This window comes from Mustela lutreola, chromosome 2 (assembly GCF_030435805.1).
Source record: "Mustela lutreola isolate mMusLut2 chromosome 2, mMusLut2.pri, whole genome shotgun sequence".
NCBI classification, from domain to species: domain Eukaryota; kingdom Metazoa; phylum Chordata; class Mammalia; order Carnivora; family Mustelidae; genus Mustela; species Mustela lutreola.
Window position 1 is genome coordinate 110,332,583 of NC_081291.1, and position 18,728 is coordinate 110,351,310.

The 18,728-nt window shown below is 41.6% G+C and overlaps 1 protein-coding gene across 4 annotated transcripts in view; it reads left to right on the forward strand.

The window, feature by feature from the left end:
- The window catches only part of FGF12 (fibroblast growth factor 12), a 586,791-nt gene that overhangs the window by 195,244 nt on the left and 372,819 nt on the right, over positions 1 to 18,728 (forward strand). Inside the window, exon 1 of one of the 4 annotated variants that reach the window (XM_059163130.1) lies at positions 1,092 to 1,696. The exons of 2 other annotated variants lie outside the window; for them this stretch is intronic. In XM_059163130.1, coding sequence (XP_059019113.1) covers positions 1,606 to 1,696 — 91 coding nt within the window. In that variant the 5' untranslated portion in view covers positions 1,092 to 1,605. Of the gene's footprint in view, positions 1 to 1,091; positions 1,697 to 2,035; positions 2,167 to 18,728 lie in introns of those variants that run through there. One more of the 4 variants, XM_059163133.1, reaches the window with a different exon arrangement.

Sequence of the window (18,728 nt, forward strand, 5' to 3'; positions counted from 1 at the left end):
TGGGCAGGTGTTTGCTGAAAAGTGAAAGTTATCAAAAACCCTACAGGTGGGGGGCTGAATAACAATAATTGCTAACACTACTATAGCACTTACTTTATATCAATTAAAAAAAAACTTCAATAAGGTAGATGCTATTATTAACTCTCTTATTCAGTGTGGAAATGATGAGGAAACTGAGGCACAGAGAGGTTAAGTAATTTGTTCAAGGTCACACAGCTAGTAGGAATTTGAATATAGGCTGCTTGTCTCCGGCATTTGTGCTTTTAATCACTTGCTGTATCGCTGTCCCATAAGGTCTCTTGTCCTGAGAGTCCAGATAGAGTGGAGTCTGGCCCCATAGTCCGCATTCTTTGTATGCTTCAATCACAAGGCTTCCGAAAGGGCATTGGTGGCCTCTGAGAATGAGTACACAAACCAACAAAGCCAAAGAGGCTGCTGACAAAGAAAAAAAATCAATACCTGTAAACCCACAGAGAAGCTCACTCACTGGTCGTCTCTGGGGCCAGTTGGCAGAAACAAGCCACCAGAATATCGCACCAAAGAGAAGATCTCTTGTTTTCAGATTTCCCGCCGCATCTGCCTCTCCATCCCCACCTGAGGCCTTCCCATCCTTCTGGCTTCACTCGACCTCCTCCTCCTCTCAGCCCCTTCGCCCCCCTCGCCCCTGCCCACCCCACCCTCCCTCCACCCCGCTGCACTTGTGCTAAGCTTTTTCAAGAGACTGGAAGCCAAGGGGTCAATCGTGAAGTTGGCAGTTCTCTATTCCACACCCTCTCCCGCTCTGCGCCCATTGTGGTATGTGACATACCCAAGGTCACGGAGCCCTGGTCAGAAAATCCAGGTGTCCAGACTCCCACATCCGCGCTGTGCCCAAGCACACCTTCGCTCTCTTGGCCCGCACCCAAGAGCTTTCTTTATTCCACATCCCCGCCTCCCTAACACCCCCCCCCCCCAGCCCCCCCGGTTCCCTGGAGTCGCTTCTGACGCTCCGCAGCCTCCAGGGTCCAGCCCTTCCTGCGGGCGCTTCCCTTCCGCCGGATTCCCACGCCGGAGTCGCCCTCGGCAGGCGCGCAGCCCGCGGGAGCGCTGCCTTCCGGACTAGCTCCGCCGGGCCCCGCGGAGCCCTTTTTGGCGCCCCGCAACCCTGCACGGTGGGGGCACTGGACGGGAGGACGCCGCGGGCTCGCCGCCAGATCTAGAGGGCCAGGGCCGGCTCGGGACCCTGTTCTCGTCCCTCCGGGCGCCGGCCCCTGGAAAGGGGCACCGACCCACGGCGACGTCCCTCGCGTGGCCCGTCCACTCACCCTCCCGCCCGCGGCCCTGCCGCTTCCTTCGGGAAGTCCCAAAGAGTCACGTTCGAGCTTACTGGGGTGTGGCCGCGTTGCCGGCTCCCCCGGGGCTGCCCCCAGCGGAGCGGCACTTCCTCCTCGCTCCCTGCCGGGCCGCGGCGCCCGCCGCGCTCCTGCCCCGCGCCCCGGCTCCCTGTCCACCTGGGACGCGCGCACCATGGACTCGGGACCCGGCTGCCGAAGACAGGCCGCCGTTTGGTTGGACAATTAGCGGAGGTGGGCGGGGAGTTGACGAACCCCACACACGCGCCTCTCCATGAAGATTCTTGAGCTTTCTTTGAAGAAAGGAGTGCATATGCTGCAGTGTCTCTGTGGAAGGAGCCTGAGGTCCAGCAACAGCCTAAGTGGTGAGAAAATGTTCTTTCCTGAGCCCCAGGACGCTGCAGATGCCCCCATGCCCCCACCCCTTCCTCCTCCTGGCTCCCTGCGCCTCCCTCTCCTTTATTCTGCGCTGTCAGCGGTAGGAGGAAGGCATTCCCCACTGGGGCGAGAGAATGGCCCCGCCGCCCGTTCTGTCTTCGGGGGTGTTTTTTTGTTTGTTTGGTTGGGTATTTTTTGTCCCCCCCGCCCCAATCCCTGAAGCCATCTGCGCTTTGTAGAACGCTCTAGCTCTCGCGCAGCGCCTGAACTGGAATCGCGGGTCTCTTTCAGAGGGGTGCTGATAAAAAAGTGACCTGCTTTCGCACTTCCTCGCGGCTCTCTCCTTGTGACTTGTAAGGGCGGCGTGCGACTTGGAGTTGCTCAGTGTCTGCTCTTGAGAAGTTGCTGGTGCGTTCGGCAGGAGAGGGGACTTTTAAACAAGTGGCTGGCGAGCCAGGTATCTTTTCTTTTTCTTCCTTGGTCAGAGAAGTAGACTTCTGGCCCTCCGCAGAGAGTAGCTTCACCCTGGAGATAAGCAATTTCTGTCCTCGGTGCTGGAACAGGAAAGTCCCAATTAGTATTGGGTTTAACCAACCGGGTCCCTCAGGAAAGGTCCAGTGAGGGAAATAAAGAAAATCAGGCCCTTTTAATGACCTGCGAAATTAAAAATTTAAATGAAAACAAAACAAAACAAAACCCTAAACTAAAATCAAGAAAGTGAAATTCTTTTCTGCTGAAGCCATATGCGGTGCTGTTTCGCCACTTTGTGTTGTGCATCTCCCTCTCTTTTTTAAGGTGTAAGTTTCCTTTAAAGTGATTAAGTCTATTAACCTTGCAAGGGCTAATCCCATTTTTGTGTCTTGGTTTTCTCTTTCCCAAATGGAGAGGGGAGCGGTGTGAGGAGAGGGAAAGGTTCCTCTAGTATGTCTAAGTAAGTGTCTCTTTGTAAAATATTTATTTTGTTCATAAATTGCACGTAACTTTAGTAGTCAACATTTTAACAATATTATAATAGGTTTCATGTTTAAATAAAACTTCAGTTGCTATTCTGGGGGAGCTGATTCATTTGGATACATACCTATTTTCACCCTGTTCTAGAGCTATGAAGATTATATTTTGGAAAGATTAGAGTATATATAGATATCATTCATTATTTTTCTAAAACTTTGACTCTCTGATTACTCACCACTCTGAACGAAAAGTAAAACTATTTTAAAAGAACTAATTAGGTAATTTAACTATATGTGAAATACGAGAATACACTTTTGAAATGAAATCAGCAATGAGATGTTTTATTTTTACTTTTGCTCAATTCATAAGATTATTTACACAGTCTTTTTTTGCCGCCATATTTATTAGTGCTAAAAGATATCCAACTTCTATATTCTGAATTAATGCGTTTGATGTTATGGTTTTGTATTTTGAAAATACATATTTCAGGAAGTCAACTGAGATGTATGTTGATAATTATTTCAATCTTCCTTGTCTACATTAAATAAAACATGAATAGATTGCAACTTGGATATATGTTTCCTAGATTTGAAAGAAGTTTAGGTATGGTGTGTAATAAAGATAGGGGTCTACCCCATGTAAAATTAGGTAACACATTAATTTGCATGCAGAGTCAGTCTCTCATATATTAACAAATCCAAGTAGAAGTTATATGTGATGGGGCAGCATAAGTTGTTGCAAAATCATGGGACTTAGAGTCAGAAGACCTAGTTATAAAGGAGTCTCAATAAAATTACTAAGGATCTTTAGTATTTTTATTTGAAAAAAAGTGGAAATAATAGCTCTAGCCTGGTTCCTGTATCTTGTTTAATCCTAGATTTAACATGCAGTCCTTTGAACAACGTTGTACTTTATTTTTATATATGCTTTTTTTACTTAGTGGGATGGTTGGTATTTTAGAGGATGATCACTCTAGGGGAATTCTTGTAAAATGGTATGGTCACAAGTAATGAAGATTAAGTTTCCTTCATACCCTTTCCACAGCCAGAGGTAATATACAGCATTACTAAGAGATTATTTCTGGGAACTACATTGCTTTTGTTTGATTGTGGCCTTCCTCAGCTTATGATCTGGGACAACATACATGACTTTGTTATTCCTCAATTTATACATACATGTTAATTACCATGGTAATAGTACTTATTTCTTACATTGTGGTAAAGATTAAATGAATTGCTAATGGCTAAAGATATGTTGAGCTCTAACTATATGCCAGTCATCATTTTGAGAACTTTGAGTCTTCCATATATAATGTGCTCAGTATATTTTAGATATTATTATTTTTGTGTTCCATTTTAACATGATTCCATTCATGTAACTTGTACCATTAGCATGACATCATAGCAATTCTGTGTGAAATGCTGTTATTCCCAGTATATGAATACAAAATGAGGTGAAGACATCAGATACATTGTCATGGAGCACATTTTTAAGAATAAAGCTGGAATGTCCAATTTTATTATTTTTCAACCTACCTAAAGAGAAGTATAATAATATTTTGAACTGTGTTAGAATGTTATACCAGCTGCTTCTTCCCTGCTATTTTACAATCGAGGGAAATCGAGGGGAGAAGTGACATAATTTGTTTTAAGAGGTTAAGAGAGTCTTCTAATGGATTGCTGAAATTTTTGTAATTAGTAAGCATTTCAATATTTTCTTTAGGTTTTATTAAATAAATGGAGTTAAATGCAAAATAATCATTACTAACTTTTGAGCTTCTTAGTATAAGTAAAATGTTTTATTGTTCTTGTCTTTCCTCTACAATATCAAATATTAATATCTAATTTATCCATTATATTAGTTTATAAATCCTTCTTACTTCAGTAGGATGGAGATAGTGTGAGCTATCAAACAGAAAACAATCTTAGAGGCACCTGGTGGCTCAGTTGATTAAGAGACTGACTGACTCTTCATTTAGGCTCAGGTCATGATCTCAAGAGTCCTGGGATTGAGTCCCATATTGGGTCCCCACTCACCGTGGAGTCTAGTTGACATTCTTTTTCTCTCTTCCTCTGCCTCTGCTCTCTCTCTCTCAGATAAGTAAATCTTAGACAAAAGTTAAGTGTGTTGTTTATGGTTATTCCTGGTATCTTATGATCTTTTTTTCTTTTCTTTTCTTTTATCCATTTCTCAAAATGAATGATTTTTTTTTCTCACATGTGGAGCCTATCTATTGAAGGAAAGTTAAGAATTTTAAAATTCTGAACAATTCTTCTCAGAGTATAAGACCCTTCCATTAACCTGGAAAATGCTAATTTCTTGGTTCTAAGAGAGTGAATCAAGTTCATTTTTCTCTAGATTAGGGACCTTTACTAAGAACATAAGATCAAAGAAGAGTCTAGATTAAAACAATAGCTTTATTGTCTGCTCCTTTTCCTCTCAAGATCTAGCTTGGAGGAAAGCAGAAGCATTTTTATTAAAGAAGGGTGTTAAAGTTATAGGTTTCTTACCGCTTTGGTAGGAAAGATCAGTTAAAGAGGGATTTTTGCACTAACAATCAGGCTCCAGAGAAAGCTGCCTTAGGTATTAACGTGACAGAGGATGGTAGCACTTATGGTAGTGGGTCCCTACAATAGTAGTAACACAGGTGTGTGTGCTTGTGTGTGTGCATTCATGTACAAGGAGAGAGGGGGAAGCATTGTGCTTGTCTTATGACCCTAAGCGATTCTAGAAAATCAGCCCTTGTGCTCTCCTCTTTCCATTTATTTATTTATTTATTTAAAGAATTTTATTTCTTTGACAGAGAGAGAGACATAGTGAGAGAGGGAACACAAGCGGGGTGAGGGGTGGTGGCAGAGGGAGAAGGAGGCTTCCTGCTGAGCAGGGAGCCCCATGCAGGGCTCCATCCCAGGACCCTGGGGACCTGCGTTAAAGGCAGACATTTAACTGACTGGACCACCCAGGTGTTCCTCTCCTCTTTCTGTATACGGACATAACTGTCCTGTGGTATTCAGTCAGGTAGGGGTTTCTCAGACTGGTAGCATGGAGGATTACCACATGTCTAGAGACTGAGTTGTACAATCACATCAAGTTGCCTTTATGTGGCCTTGAAACAGTCCAGGCCAAAATAATTTATCAATCGTGATGAACACACATATCTAAAACCCAGTCACACTCTTACTTTCAAGTATAGTACTACCCTCTAAATTAAAATTGCCAACTTATACTCAGTTTTTCATCAGCTAGTGTGTGCCTAAGGAATTTAGGCTTTAACTACTCTACAAGATACTCAAGTGATCCCAAGAAAGAATTTGGTTGCAAAGTGGTTATTGATTTAAGCCCATTTCCCAGGAAGGGATCCTCTACAAAGATAGCATTACACAGTTGTTGTCTGTTCCTCTCTGCTTTACTCCTGAGTATAGAGTCCTTGAATCTCTTCTCTTTTTCTTCAAGGATATAAGTAACATCCAAATTTGGAACAAATGAAAATAATGTATTTATAAATTGAGGCTATTTTAGATTCAAATTCAATCTTCAGAAATCTACTTCATCAAAAGCAAATGATGAAATTTACCTTTTGAAGACATGTATTCAGCTGTTTACATCATTTTAGTTTTGAAACATGGCTGATTTCAGTATGTAACTGCCTTCATTTATTTAATCTTGGAAAACTTCATTAGAGAATAATTGATGATTTATACATGGCAATTATCTTTGTTGTAGAATCTTTGAGCTGTTTTTTTTTTATATCATAATCTTAAAATTCTTCAGTATTTCAATGTTGCTTCGATAGCTAAACTGAGTAAGAATTAGTAACACACAGGACATCTATCACTTTCTTATGGTGTTCATTTTCAAAGGGATTTTTGTTGTTTTACTTGATATTTTCAGTGTTAATGTCACAAAATTTAAGTTAATGCTTGTTATTAGTTTTTTTATTAGTATTAGTATTTTTAAATTGACATATAAGGTATTATTTGTTTCAGGAATACAGGTCGGTGAATAGTAGTATTTCTAAAAACTATTTGCTAAGTGTCCACCATGTGCAAATGTAGTAGATCTTACCACTTTTCACCCAGTATTTTGGGTTTTCCTCTTGGACACATTGGAAGATGGCATTACCCCATTCTCTTGAAGTTAGGTGTGGCCATGTGACTTCATGAGCAAATGAGTTATGGGCAGAAATGGCAACACCTCACTTCTATGTGGATACTCGAACAGCCAGGGCACAACTCACTTCGGGCTTTCGCCTTCTGATGATGTTCAAAGCGGGGGTGGCTCCATCAGCCTCTGTCCCTGAGTGTCTGTAGTAAATGAGCCCTACTGTGTGACTCATGATGGACAGTTAGCTCTAATGAGAGGTTAAAGTCTTTTAATAAGGAGCTTAGATTTTTTTTTTTTAAGATCTTATTTATTTATTTGACAGAGATCATAAGAAGGCACAGAGACAGGCAGAGAGAGAGGAAAGGAAGCAGGCTCCCCGCTGAGCAGAGAGCCCACCGCAGGCTCCATCCCAGGACTCTGGGATCATGACCTGAGCTGAAGGCAGAGGCTTTAACCCACTGAGCCACCCAGGTGCCCCTAGGAGCTTAGATCTTTAAGACTATTTGTTATCTGGCCTATCCTGATTGATAGAGTTTGACCGTTTAAAATAATACAATTTAATGGTAGGTATTTGGGCTCTGTTTAAGGTTCTTTCCAGTTTCTCTATGATCTCAACTGTAGGATATAAACAACAGATGTATTGGTTTTCTGTCAAAATCTTGGAGTAATTAGTTTAGCATCCCAAAGTATGTGCTTTTGTCATCCTTCTTTGAAGTTAGCACATCTGGAGCATAGCAGGTCCTTGTTTCTTAAATGATAGTTATCTTTCCCCCCAAAATAAGAATGAAGTACTGAAGTTCCACTGATGTTTGAGAATATTCTTTCATATTGTAATTTAATTTCATATTGTAATTTAATTTCAAGGGTTCTAAGAACACCAGGGCTCTTTACTATATACCCTGAGATGTAGAAACTACCTTTTGATGTCTTCAAGCATATCCTGAAAAGGGAGACCTAGCTACAATACCTGAAAAACTAAGACAACATGGCAGCTCATATCTCTACTGCAAGGAGCAATCCAAATAAAATTGTTTTTCTTCTCCCAGCTTATAAATTGAGAGCTGTGTGCATGGGGAAAACCAGGGCAGTACTCTATGGTAAAGGGATTGAGCTGAATGGTCTCATCTAGGGCAGGGACCCACAACCATTTGCCCAGCTCGAGGTTAGCACAGCAAGAGAGGGGAGGGAAGCCAGACTTTTCCCCAAAGCCCAGGATGCTTGAGTCATGCCAACTAGCCCTTGACAATTTTTCACCCTCCCTTCCTTCTCCATCTCAGGATAGAAAGTTAAACATGTCTCTGACATCAGGAGTTACCCTTTTTTAATTTAGCAAACATTCCTCGAGGACTGGTGGCGTGCAAGATTCTCTGTTAGGCACTCAAGACCCAGGAAGGTGAAATAGATAAATCCACGCCCAATACAAGCAAGAAGTATGCTGCTAGGCTGGAGAGGATATGGGCCCAACACGGAGAACCAGGGAGCCTCAGTCAGTTTCAGTTTAATAGCCTCTCATCTGAGTCCATGCTCTATGGCAAAATCACTGCAAGGAAGGAAAAACAGTTCTGCCTGGGATTCATGTTAATCTCCCTGCACTTGAAAAGCATTTAGAAGTTCGAAACGTGGTACTGGTATGGGGCAGATGGGGGCTTTAATGGAAAGGAGTAGTATTTCTGGATATTTTGCCAGAAGAATGTGTTTATATAAAAATAAGCTACAGATATAAAAAAAAAAAGCATGTTTTTTGAAAAGTCATTACCCAACAACTCAATTCAAGCCTACCCGGCCTTGTTCATTTTCAGCCATCCTGCCGAGTTATCTATGTTATATATCTCCTCTGCCCCAACTTCAGCATGAATCCATTTATTTATAGTCGGGTACAATATCCCAGCTTCTAAGAAACCAAGTTCTGTGCTCTGGTATCAGAGGTAGAAAGGGACATCCAGGGAGTACTTATGGATCAATTTTTTCAGTTTCCATGGAGTATGTTAGGATGATGAAGATTTCCTTTGTATTATTTCGTGTATGAAATTGCTATCTTTAGGTCTTATTATTCTTATTGCACAATGTTAGGAATGCCATGGCCGAATATTTCTTCTACGCCATTAAATGTTGTGGGACATTTGCATTTCCTAAGGTGCCAATCAGAAAGATGCTGTGAATCTGCCAAGACAATCTCTCTTGCTGTAATGATCTTTCTTGTTGATACATAAGCTTCTAGTACTGTCCTACCCCCTCCACTCATTACTGTTTATAGAAACGATAGCATTGCAGTTGGTGTCACTGATTGCTTACGTTGCTGCTTCAATGAAGCCAGCTGGGATTCGATTGCATGGTCTTTAAATAAAACTTAGTGGCACAAAATGAGTCTCTTTTTTGAGGGGAGGGGTGTTGTTGCTAGCGGGATGGTTCTCAAAAGCACTAATTATTTGCTTGACTTGGAGCAACTTGGGAATCTGTGAATCGCCGTGTTGGCTCAGTGTCTGACCTTGGCACTAAGGAACTTGTGAGTAGATAGCATAGTTCAAATCTTTCTGAAGCCATTTTCAAAATGATAGTGATGAATTCCTTCCCCACAGTCTGTTGTAGTCCTCAGTATGTAGCTCATTGACTGGAGATAGTTCATGTAGCTACCCAAAGGCTGAAGCCAGATGATGAACTGAGATCATGAATTCCAGACAACAGTGTTCTGTGACAATCTGATGACAGTCCTGTGTTCACAGACAGCGTGAGGATGACCTGGAAATGGTGAGAAACAGAGAGAAAAGTTGGTGCTGCATTTTCTAAAACCGCCATAGTAAAAAATTGGAGGAGCTCAATAATGACTTTTGGCCTTTTGGCTCCCAAACTTAAGTGTGTGTTAGGCAGGATTCCTTTTTATAGTTACATAATACAGATTAGCAAACTACTCCAAGTGAAGATTTATGTGTTTATATATATTTATTCTCTGTCTCATGCGATTGTGTGTATGTGTTTGTTTATGTGACTCTGTGTGTGTGCGTGTGTATCTTTGATTAAATGCATTCCATATTGTTAATGTCAGTTACCTTTAGGGAGTTTGATGGCAGACACTTGCTTTGTGCATTACATATTTGTGTATTATTTGAATTATGAAAATGTGTTCCTTTTATAATAAAAGTAGAGATTTGTGAAGATCTCTGTTTATTTCCTGAAAGCAAATAATCACCATAATATTCACAGCATTAGGAATAATTGTGAATTTTATTTCATTGATAGTAACAAGTGTAAAATGGTATTAGTGGAGTAATTTGGCTGTAGCAGGTAATTTGGATAATATTCTTCTAAGTGACTTTTGATAACTGAATTTCTGGAATTAATCATGGTAGCACTAATATTTTTCTTAATAGTTCATACTACTCCAGTTTCATTTCTCTCTTGTGTACTTAGATTATTTACGCCATCAAGACAGGAGGTCACAAAAGTTATGTTAAATTTTAACATTGTAGGACCAGTGTAAGTGAAAAAATTCCCAAGTTGCTCAGGACTAAAACATAAATTGACTTTGGTTTTCAAGTCCTCACATCAAGTGTCATTTGGTAGATTGCTGACTTTCCATTCCTCGGCTGAGTTTTCTCTTGCCAAGTAATTTCTAGGAAAAACTAAAAGAGTATTTACACATTCCACAAGTCTGTGCTAGAATACAAGAGCTTTGTCACTCTCCTTTTCAAGTCTTAAGGAAAACCAGACTGTGGGTCTTCAGAATCATATGCTGATGTCCAAGGAAAGCAGAGGTTTCAGCACCAGTGCAGAAAAATGGAAGTGTAAAGACAAATACAAGCTGTCACTGCCCCTGGAGCTCATGGGACTTGTCCTTCTCTAAAAGAGTCTCTTGTTCATCTCTCTGTAACTCCAGCCTATTTCTGCACAATGGATGTCTTCTGTTTCCCCCAGAATTAGGAACTGCTGCTTCAGGTTCCAGAGAGGCAGTGAGGTTATTCCTATTCCCATTCCAAGGTTCATTGCCTTTCCCATCATAGGATGACTGGAAGTAGAGCATCCATGCCCTTTGGGGGAAATAGTCACTCCCAGCAGAGTATGGTTTGATCGCTCCTGGCTTACAAAAAGCAATCGTGGTAGTTAGTACATTTCTAAATGTTTGTGTCATTCCATTTTAAATATTACTGGATGAGGAATGCTAAGTGTATGAGCCAGGAAGCATTGTACCTTTCCTCCATCTTTCTTTCAAAGTAGATGGTAGAAGAGCTTAGTGTGGCATGTTCTTCTTGGTAGGATCTCTTCCACAAACTCTTGGGACAAATAAACCTACTGAGATTAAACAAGGATTTTCCAACAGAGAAGCCTAAATGGAGGGGAAGATTCTGTACGAACTTGTTTCTGCTCCAAATATATCAAATCTAAATTACTAAACAAAATACTTAATATCTTAGATGGGAAAATATGCTTCAGTGGTTGGAGAGGTTTTATAGCATCAGAAACTAGGAAACTGACTTGCATTAGTATAATGAGAAAGCCTCTAAAAGTACAATCTCTGAAGATAGAGGAATTTCTATGATTAAGGGAAATTGTAATTTTTATCCTATGGGGCAAAAATTACTAACATTCTCCCAAAATGTTATTCATCTGGTATAAGAATTTTAACATTCAGCCTCATCACCTACCCTTTTGCTTGAAGAGTTGAAGATTTTAAGTTGGTCAGAGCAAAGATATTATGGAACATCACTTCATATATAGATTGATTCAGCCAACATTTACAGAGACCCACACTATGAGTCCGGCAGTGGGCTTGCATGAACCCTGCTTTAAGATAACTCATACTTGAATAAGAGGGAGAATACATGAGCATAAATAGTCCTAGTTATTAACAGTGTCTATAGTGTGTCATTCGTAGTTACCATTGTCGTTACGCTAGAAAGGACTGCTATGATTGTAGCAGAGAAAAATTCTCCCCAGTGGGTTTTGTTTTTAGGTTATGTTCTCTGATAATTACTATTTGCTGACACAATTCTTTGCATGTGCTCAGTTTAAGTTTTAGTTGAATAGAGTGGTTGTTCATTTCGTTTTTACCACTCTAAACTGGGAATATGTAGCTATAGTTAACATTAGGCAACTAGCCTGAGTGAATCATCGTTACAATTTTGTTTTCTAAAATGCAGTACAGTATGGATTCCATTACCTCAACTGGAAATGATGTTCATGGCTTTGGCCTTTGGGAGGGCAAAGAAGGAACAGGGGAGAAAATATATGTAGTTTGTTTTTAAAGTGAAAATACAGAAATGAACAGAGATTAATATGACACACACTAATATACCTAAGATCAGAATGAACAAATTGTTCACATTATGCCTTATATAGTTCAGATTTTTTAAAATAAAGAGGTCAAATTATTATTGATAAAGCTATTATTTCCTAGAATGTCCCTCTCTCCATTCCAGAGTGTTTCCTCTCTCAGGAGTGAAACTAAATTGACTTCAGTATGTGTCCCTCCAGTATGATTTATGTATCATGTATGATATTGTTTTGAGGGTTTCTAAAATTCATATAAGTGGTCTTTTTTAAAAAAAAACACATTTTATTTATTTATTTGACAGAGATCACAAGTAGGCAAAGAGGCAGGCAGAGAGAGAGAGAGGAGGAAGCAAGCTCCCCGCTGAGCAGAGAGCCCCACATGGGGCTCGATCCCAGGACCCGGGGATCATGACCTGAGCCGAAGGCAGAGGCTTTAAACCACCGAGCCACCCAGGCACCCCACATATAAATGGTCTTGAACTGTATTTACCTCTTTGCATCTTATTTTTTCACTCAGTTTTGTGTTTTTGAAATCCACCTCTGTTAATGCAAATTTATCAAGCTCAGAAACATATAGCCTGGTGTGGGGGAGTCTTCTGCAGGAGCGCAGAGTCCAGACTGTAGAGCCAACTTTGCCTGGGTTTGATCTGACTCTGCCTTGACCAGGGGTGTGACTCTGGACGTTTTTTCACTTCCTGCTCCCCACCCCCAACAGAGCTTTCAGTGTCCTCCTGTGTAAACTGGTACTCACATGTACCTTTCACAGATGTGGTGAGAAGTAAAATGAATTAAAATTAATATATATGAAGCATCTAGAATAATCAGACATTGAGTACCATATAAATATTTTATTATCTAGTATGTTTATTTGGGAATGTGTATCAGTTCATAGTATGAAGAGCAGTCTTGCTTGGCTAGTATTCCTTGATTGTTTACATCTAGCACCGTGCTAACTGGGAAAAAAAACCCTGTCCAGTGTTGGCTTCCTGTCAGAGGGAATTAGGCATTGAGTGGGGCTGAATGGGAAGAACTACAGTTCTTTACCTAAGCTGGAGAAGTTAGTGAGTCAGTAAGATGTGATGGTCTCCTGGCTGCCGCTGCTGCACAGTGGGCTGTCATCAAAGGATGGTGTGGCGTGTGCTGAAGAATTGCCTTATCCCCTGGGGGAGCTGGTTTTCTGGCATCGGTGGGGCTGCAGGAACAGCTTCTGAATGGTGTGAAGTCCAGTTCCATTTCCCTTTGGTGGTCGGCTATACCGTCCCCTCCCCTCTCCAGAATTGCACGTCGGTGCACTTAGTCACCTCACCTTTTCAACGGAGAGGAAGTGACTCCTGGTTGAGCTGGATGTTAGAATGAGCCTGTGACGCTGAAGCGCATCCCTCTGGAGGTTTCAGACGAAAGACCAGTGAAAGACTAGATGCAGCGGAGCTTGTCCAGTGACCTCAGACGGCGTCAGTGCTGCGTCCCCCGCCCCCTGGGCCTCCTTCGCTCCTTCCTCCCAGCTGAAGAGAGCTGGCTTTCTTGGAACCATGGAAAGGCGTTTCTAAAGCAGGCACTAAAACTGAAATGAGCCTTTGTTTGGATTGCTCTCCCCACCTCACGAAGCTTTTTGGCATGGCCAGACTTTGTGGCTTTAATGAACCTTGCTGTCATTCTCACAACCCAGATGTTAGGAAACAAACATCACTCCGGTGTTGTAATCTTCTAACGAGGAGGGACCAATTATTATATTATGCATGGAGCATAAATGATTCCAAATGTAGGATCGGGATATCTGGGTCCTAGCAACAGCTGTAGGAACTGGATACACAGGTTTTTGTTTGGCTGATGAGGAAACAGGCCCAGCAGACTTGAGGTGGTTGTTCAGAGCCGCATGTCTCTGTAGAGTGGCTGGATCTTTGGATGCTCTACTCTTAGTATTCTTGGTATTTAGATGCTAATTTGGAGTCTCTTTCTTTTACTCGCTCATTTCTTGACCTTAGGCAAAATTTTTTAACCTTTGTGAGCCTCAAAATCCTCATCTGTAAGATGGGTATAATCATTCTTGCCTCCATCAAAGCAACATTTGAAGATCAGATGAAACAGGGTGCATGCAAACTGGAAAAATCTAAAAGGCACAATACAGCTCTAACTTATTTATTATTACTATGGTTATTGTGTTGGATACATTTATGACACAAGGCTATGTTGCAGATAAAATAAAGCTTCATTTTACATTGTCTTGGAGAGACAGAAGAAACTTGGCCGAAACCACTTATATCAACATGAAATGTATAGCTTCTTTGGAATAAGGGTCATACCTTCCAACAGCTATCTCATCCTGTAACACACCAAGTTTTGTGGTGTACCCTAGTATAATGCTGCTCAAAGACGGTGCTCTTCCAAACCCTGGTATCGAACCCTTTCCTTCTGCATTGCGAAGTAGGACAACATGATAAAGGTTAGGGCATTTTGCTGATTTAAGCTTACTTTAAATTCTCTTTGCTAATGATTAATAACTAGAATCTTGCCCTGCCTATGGAAATGTTCTCCAACAGGCAGGCGAAGTTCTGTTATTGAAGGCTTACATTGCTTAGTTCTTAGTCAATGAGGAACAAATCTAAACTGTATTAGAGTTTAATTTCTGGGATCTGCAGGCACTTTTGTCTCTGAGGCAGAGAGAACAAATGAGCTACTTTTAGGTGTATTAATCACGTTAATGAACAGCAGCTTCTAATAAAAATAACAGCACAAGCAGAAGGAGATAGTAAAAACTCATGTGAGCACTGGCAGCCAGATGTATTTTAGCACAAGTGGGTTCCTAGTATGTGTTTGGCAGGGGCAAATAGAGATACAGCAACTCCTGCCCTAAGGAGTTCACAGTATGGCAAGGGAAAAAAGATCTAAGAGAAAAAAGATATGAAGAAGACATATTTAAGGGGAGGTGCTAGTCCTAAGGTAGGAACAATTTATCTTGGATGCAGAGAGAGATGAGAGCAGCTCCCTCTGCTCAGTGATGTGTGTGTGTGTGTGTGTGTGTGTGTGTGTGTGTAGTCAGAGAGGCTTATCTGGGAAGGCTTCAGGGGAATATGCTACCCAAGTTGCATTTTAAAGAATAAATAGGCATCCACATCGCATAGGAAATGATGAGGAAGGGCATTTTGGGTAAAGGGGAAAATATGCACTGAGGCGTGGGGCCAAGGAAGAGCATGTGTTTCAGGCTAAATTTGCTCGTTCTTTCCTTCATTCTTTCGGTCGTTTATGGATGGTCTCCTCTTCACCAGGTACTGTTCTAACTGCTGGGGATTCGGCGGTGAGCAAAACAATGTCTATTTTAAGAGCTTACTTTCTAGTGCAGAAGTAAACTAATAAATAAATAAACAACTGGCATGCATTTAATATAATGTCAGATGGTGGGAAGTGCTATAACGAGAAAGAAATGTATTAAGGGGATAGAGAGTGAAGGAAGGTCTCGTTAGAGATAGCGGCTGTCTTCTCTGAGGGAATGGCTTTTCGAGGGAGCAAGCCTGCAAGTACTGAAGGAGAATGCGCTCTCGCTGGAAGGAACAGCAGGGGCAAAGGTCCTGAAGCAGGAGGAGCCTGGACGTGGTCAAAGTGGAGCAAGAAGAGCAGGGTGGCCGGAGCAGAGTGAGGTGAACGGTAGAAAAGGAGATTGTTCCTGGCCTTGTGGGCTGTGACAAATATTTTGGAATTTATTTTGAGGATTATGGGAAGTCGTGAAAGAGTTTTGAACAGGGGTGTGATAAGCCATTTACATTTTAAATAGATCACTCTGGCTGCAGTATGAAAATAGACTGTATCAGGGAGACTATTTAGGAGGCTATTACAGTATTTCTGGTGAGACGCTTGGAATAGAGTCATAATGTGTTAGGTGGTAAGACTTGGTCTGATTTTGGATGTATTTTGAGGTAGAGCTGACAGGATTTGCTAATTGATTGAGAGAAGAAGAGAAGTCCAAGGTGGCTCAAGTAATTTTACCTGAGCAGCGAGGCAGAGAGAGAGAGAGATCTTTGACCGAGATGGGCAGTGGAGGAGGACAGAACTGCTTTGAAGGATCGACTCAAGTGGTCTGTTTTCCTTCTGTAGGACCTAGAATTAGAGGAGAGGCATTGAGTGGAAAGAAGAAAGCCTGGAAGTTAGTGGAGTCCATGGCCAGAGATAGGAAATGGGAGCCATCAGCATGTGGGTGGTATTCAGAACCCCAGGACTGTATTCAGTCACGTAAGGGGCGAGTGTTGATATGAAAAAGAATAGATTGAAGGAATAACCCTGAGGTTCTCCTACATCGAGCCATTAGAAGTCAAAGTTACCAAAGAGAATCCAAAAGAGAATCTTGAGGAGTGGAGACAATTCAAAGAGTGTGACAGCAGGAGTTAAGTGAAGAAGGAAGGACCAGCCAGGTCACATGCTGGTGAGAGATCTGTAGTTAGCAGCCTGAGAATGGATCCTCAGATTGGGAAATGTGGGGGGACACTGCTCACCTGGGCGAGCGGTTTCAATGGAAACATGGCTGTGAAAGTCTGATTCGAATGGGCTCAAGAGACCAGAAGTAGAGATCATAGAGACGATGATTATAAAAAAATGTTTGCAGGAGTTTTGCAGTCAAGTTATATAGGCAAATGAAGGGAATGTGAGATCAGGGAACACCATTTTTATGAGAAATATTATGGCCCATGCTGATGAGAAGGATTGACTAGAAAAGGGAAGGCTGTTGCCGCAGGAGAGTTGGGGATAATGCAAGAGGAAGTGGCTTCCCCTTGTTAACAAACTCCAGGCTTGGGCCAGCTACATCCTAGCCACATTAGACTCCTTTAAAAACAACAATAACGACAACAGCAGTGACCACAGAAAGATTGATTTACGCTAGACTAGACCAGAAAGGTCCCATGTACTCATATTTTTAAAAAGCTTGACTGTGGTTTAGACCTAGATTTGGGAACTTTCGTTTTAGGTGACACCATGTATTTACAGTGGTGTCAGGAGTCCATTGACTTGGAGTGGCAGAAGATGGGGCTGTAAGTGTTGACATTTTTAAAAAATATATATATTTATTTGAGAGAGAGAGAAAGAGAGCATACATGAGCAGGGGAAGGGGTAGAAGGAGAGGGAGGATCCCCAAGCAGACTCCCCACTGAGGGCAGAACCTGATGCGAGGCTCAGTCCCAGACCCCTGAGATCATGACCTGAACCAAAATCAAGAGTCAGCTGCTTAACCACCCGAGCCCCTGAATTTGACTTTTTATAAATCTTTAATCACTTAGCTTTGGCTTTTCTTGTTTTGGGATTTCTCTCCTAAGCATGCCATTAGCATTAGTGAATGGAAGCTGCTAGTGGTTTTTGGAGCCTATATGGTTTTCCTACAGGGCTGTGAATGGAAGTGCCTGGTTCTCACACTTTGTGATTAGAAACACTTTGATTCAGATTTTAAGCAAATAGTTAAACTTACTGAAAATGTGATGGCCATTTGCTTTCCTCTCTTGTAGGAACACATAGCAATAGCCATGCGACTGCCGAATCTAGCACAAGTATGTTCAAGAAATTGGGTCAAAGTGGACCATTAAAATTTACACCTAATATATTGAGTCTTAGCACCCAGTTAGGTGTGCAGACACTTGATTATTTAAAGTGAATAATACTGTGAAGGGAGATTGGACCTGAAACCCAAAGTCTCTGTAACTTACAAACTATGTGAGTTTTGGCCAGTTTTGTATATGTATATGAAAAAAAAACACGCTTTTCTTTCCCTGCCTCTGTCATAGGGTTATGAAGATCAAATGAGTGGAAAATATTTCATGATTGTGGAAGTCTTACAGTACACACACACACACACACCCATGTATATATAGTTTTTATGTGAATTGTGAGAAGCAGCTTTTATAAGCATAGTTTAACACTACATGACACAAATATCTTGGAAAAGTGACTATTCACACTTTACAACCATTTGTGATGCAAAGTGAGGCTGCTTAAAAGGTGTATGTATGCATCTGCTTTGTTCCGTATTGTTTTTATTAGATTTCCTCAGAGATTAGGATAATTTTTGGATTATGATTATGCAAGAGGGAATAGAATGATACTGCAGGCTGTATTTGTAACCCATTGTAACCCATGCTGGTCACACAATGCTTGGAGGTGAAAAGGGAGAGATCCTATCTGGTCTTGGAAAGCATGGTTCCGAAGGGATGATATTTCGTTAGACTACATCTAGTAGATGATGGCCAGGATATTAATAGGACTTGAAATCATGACTTATAAAGAGCAAATGAACGCCATAGTGATGTTTAGCCTAGAGAGAGACCAGAAGATTGAAGTAGAATTTAATATTCCAGGGGTTTCAAGAAAGTGGAAGCAGATTTGATGGACTGAGTTTGAAAGGGAGCTCTGGGCTGAGCAGGAAGTGACTACAACCGTGGCGAACACACAAGGAAAGCTTTGGCAGCTTATGACTCTCCAGTTGCTGTTATTGTACAAGCAGATGCTGTGTGACTGCTGAGGTATTGCAGAGGGATTTAAACATCCGATACGAAGCAGAAAGAGATGACCTGTGGAATCTTTTCTAGCTCTAATGCTCTGTGTCAAATCTGAGACTCTCTACGAGGAGGAGCTAATGAATTTTCTGAGCTCTACTGGAGGTTGAGGGAAGGTTACAGAGAAGTCAGAGATGGCGAATGGTGGGTTATGCTAAGCAATAGAAAGATT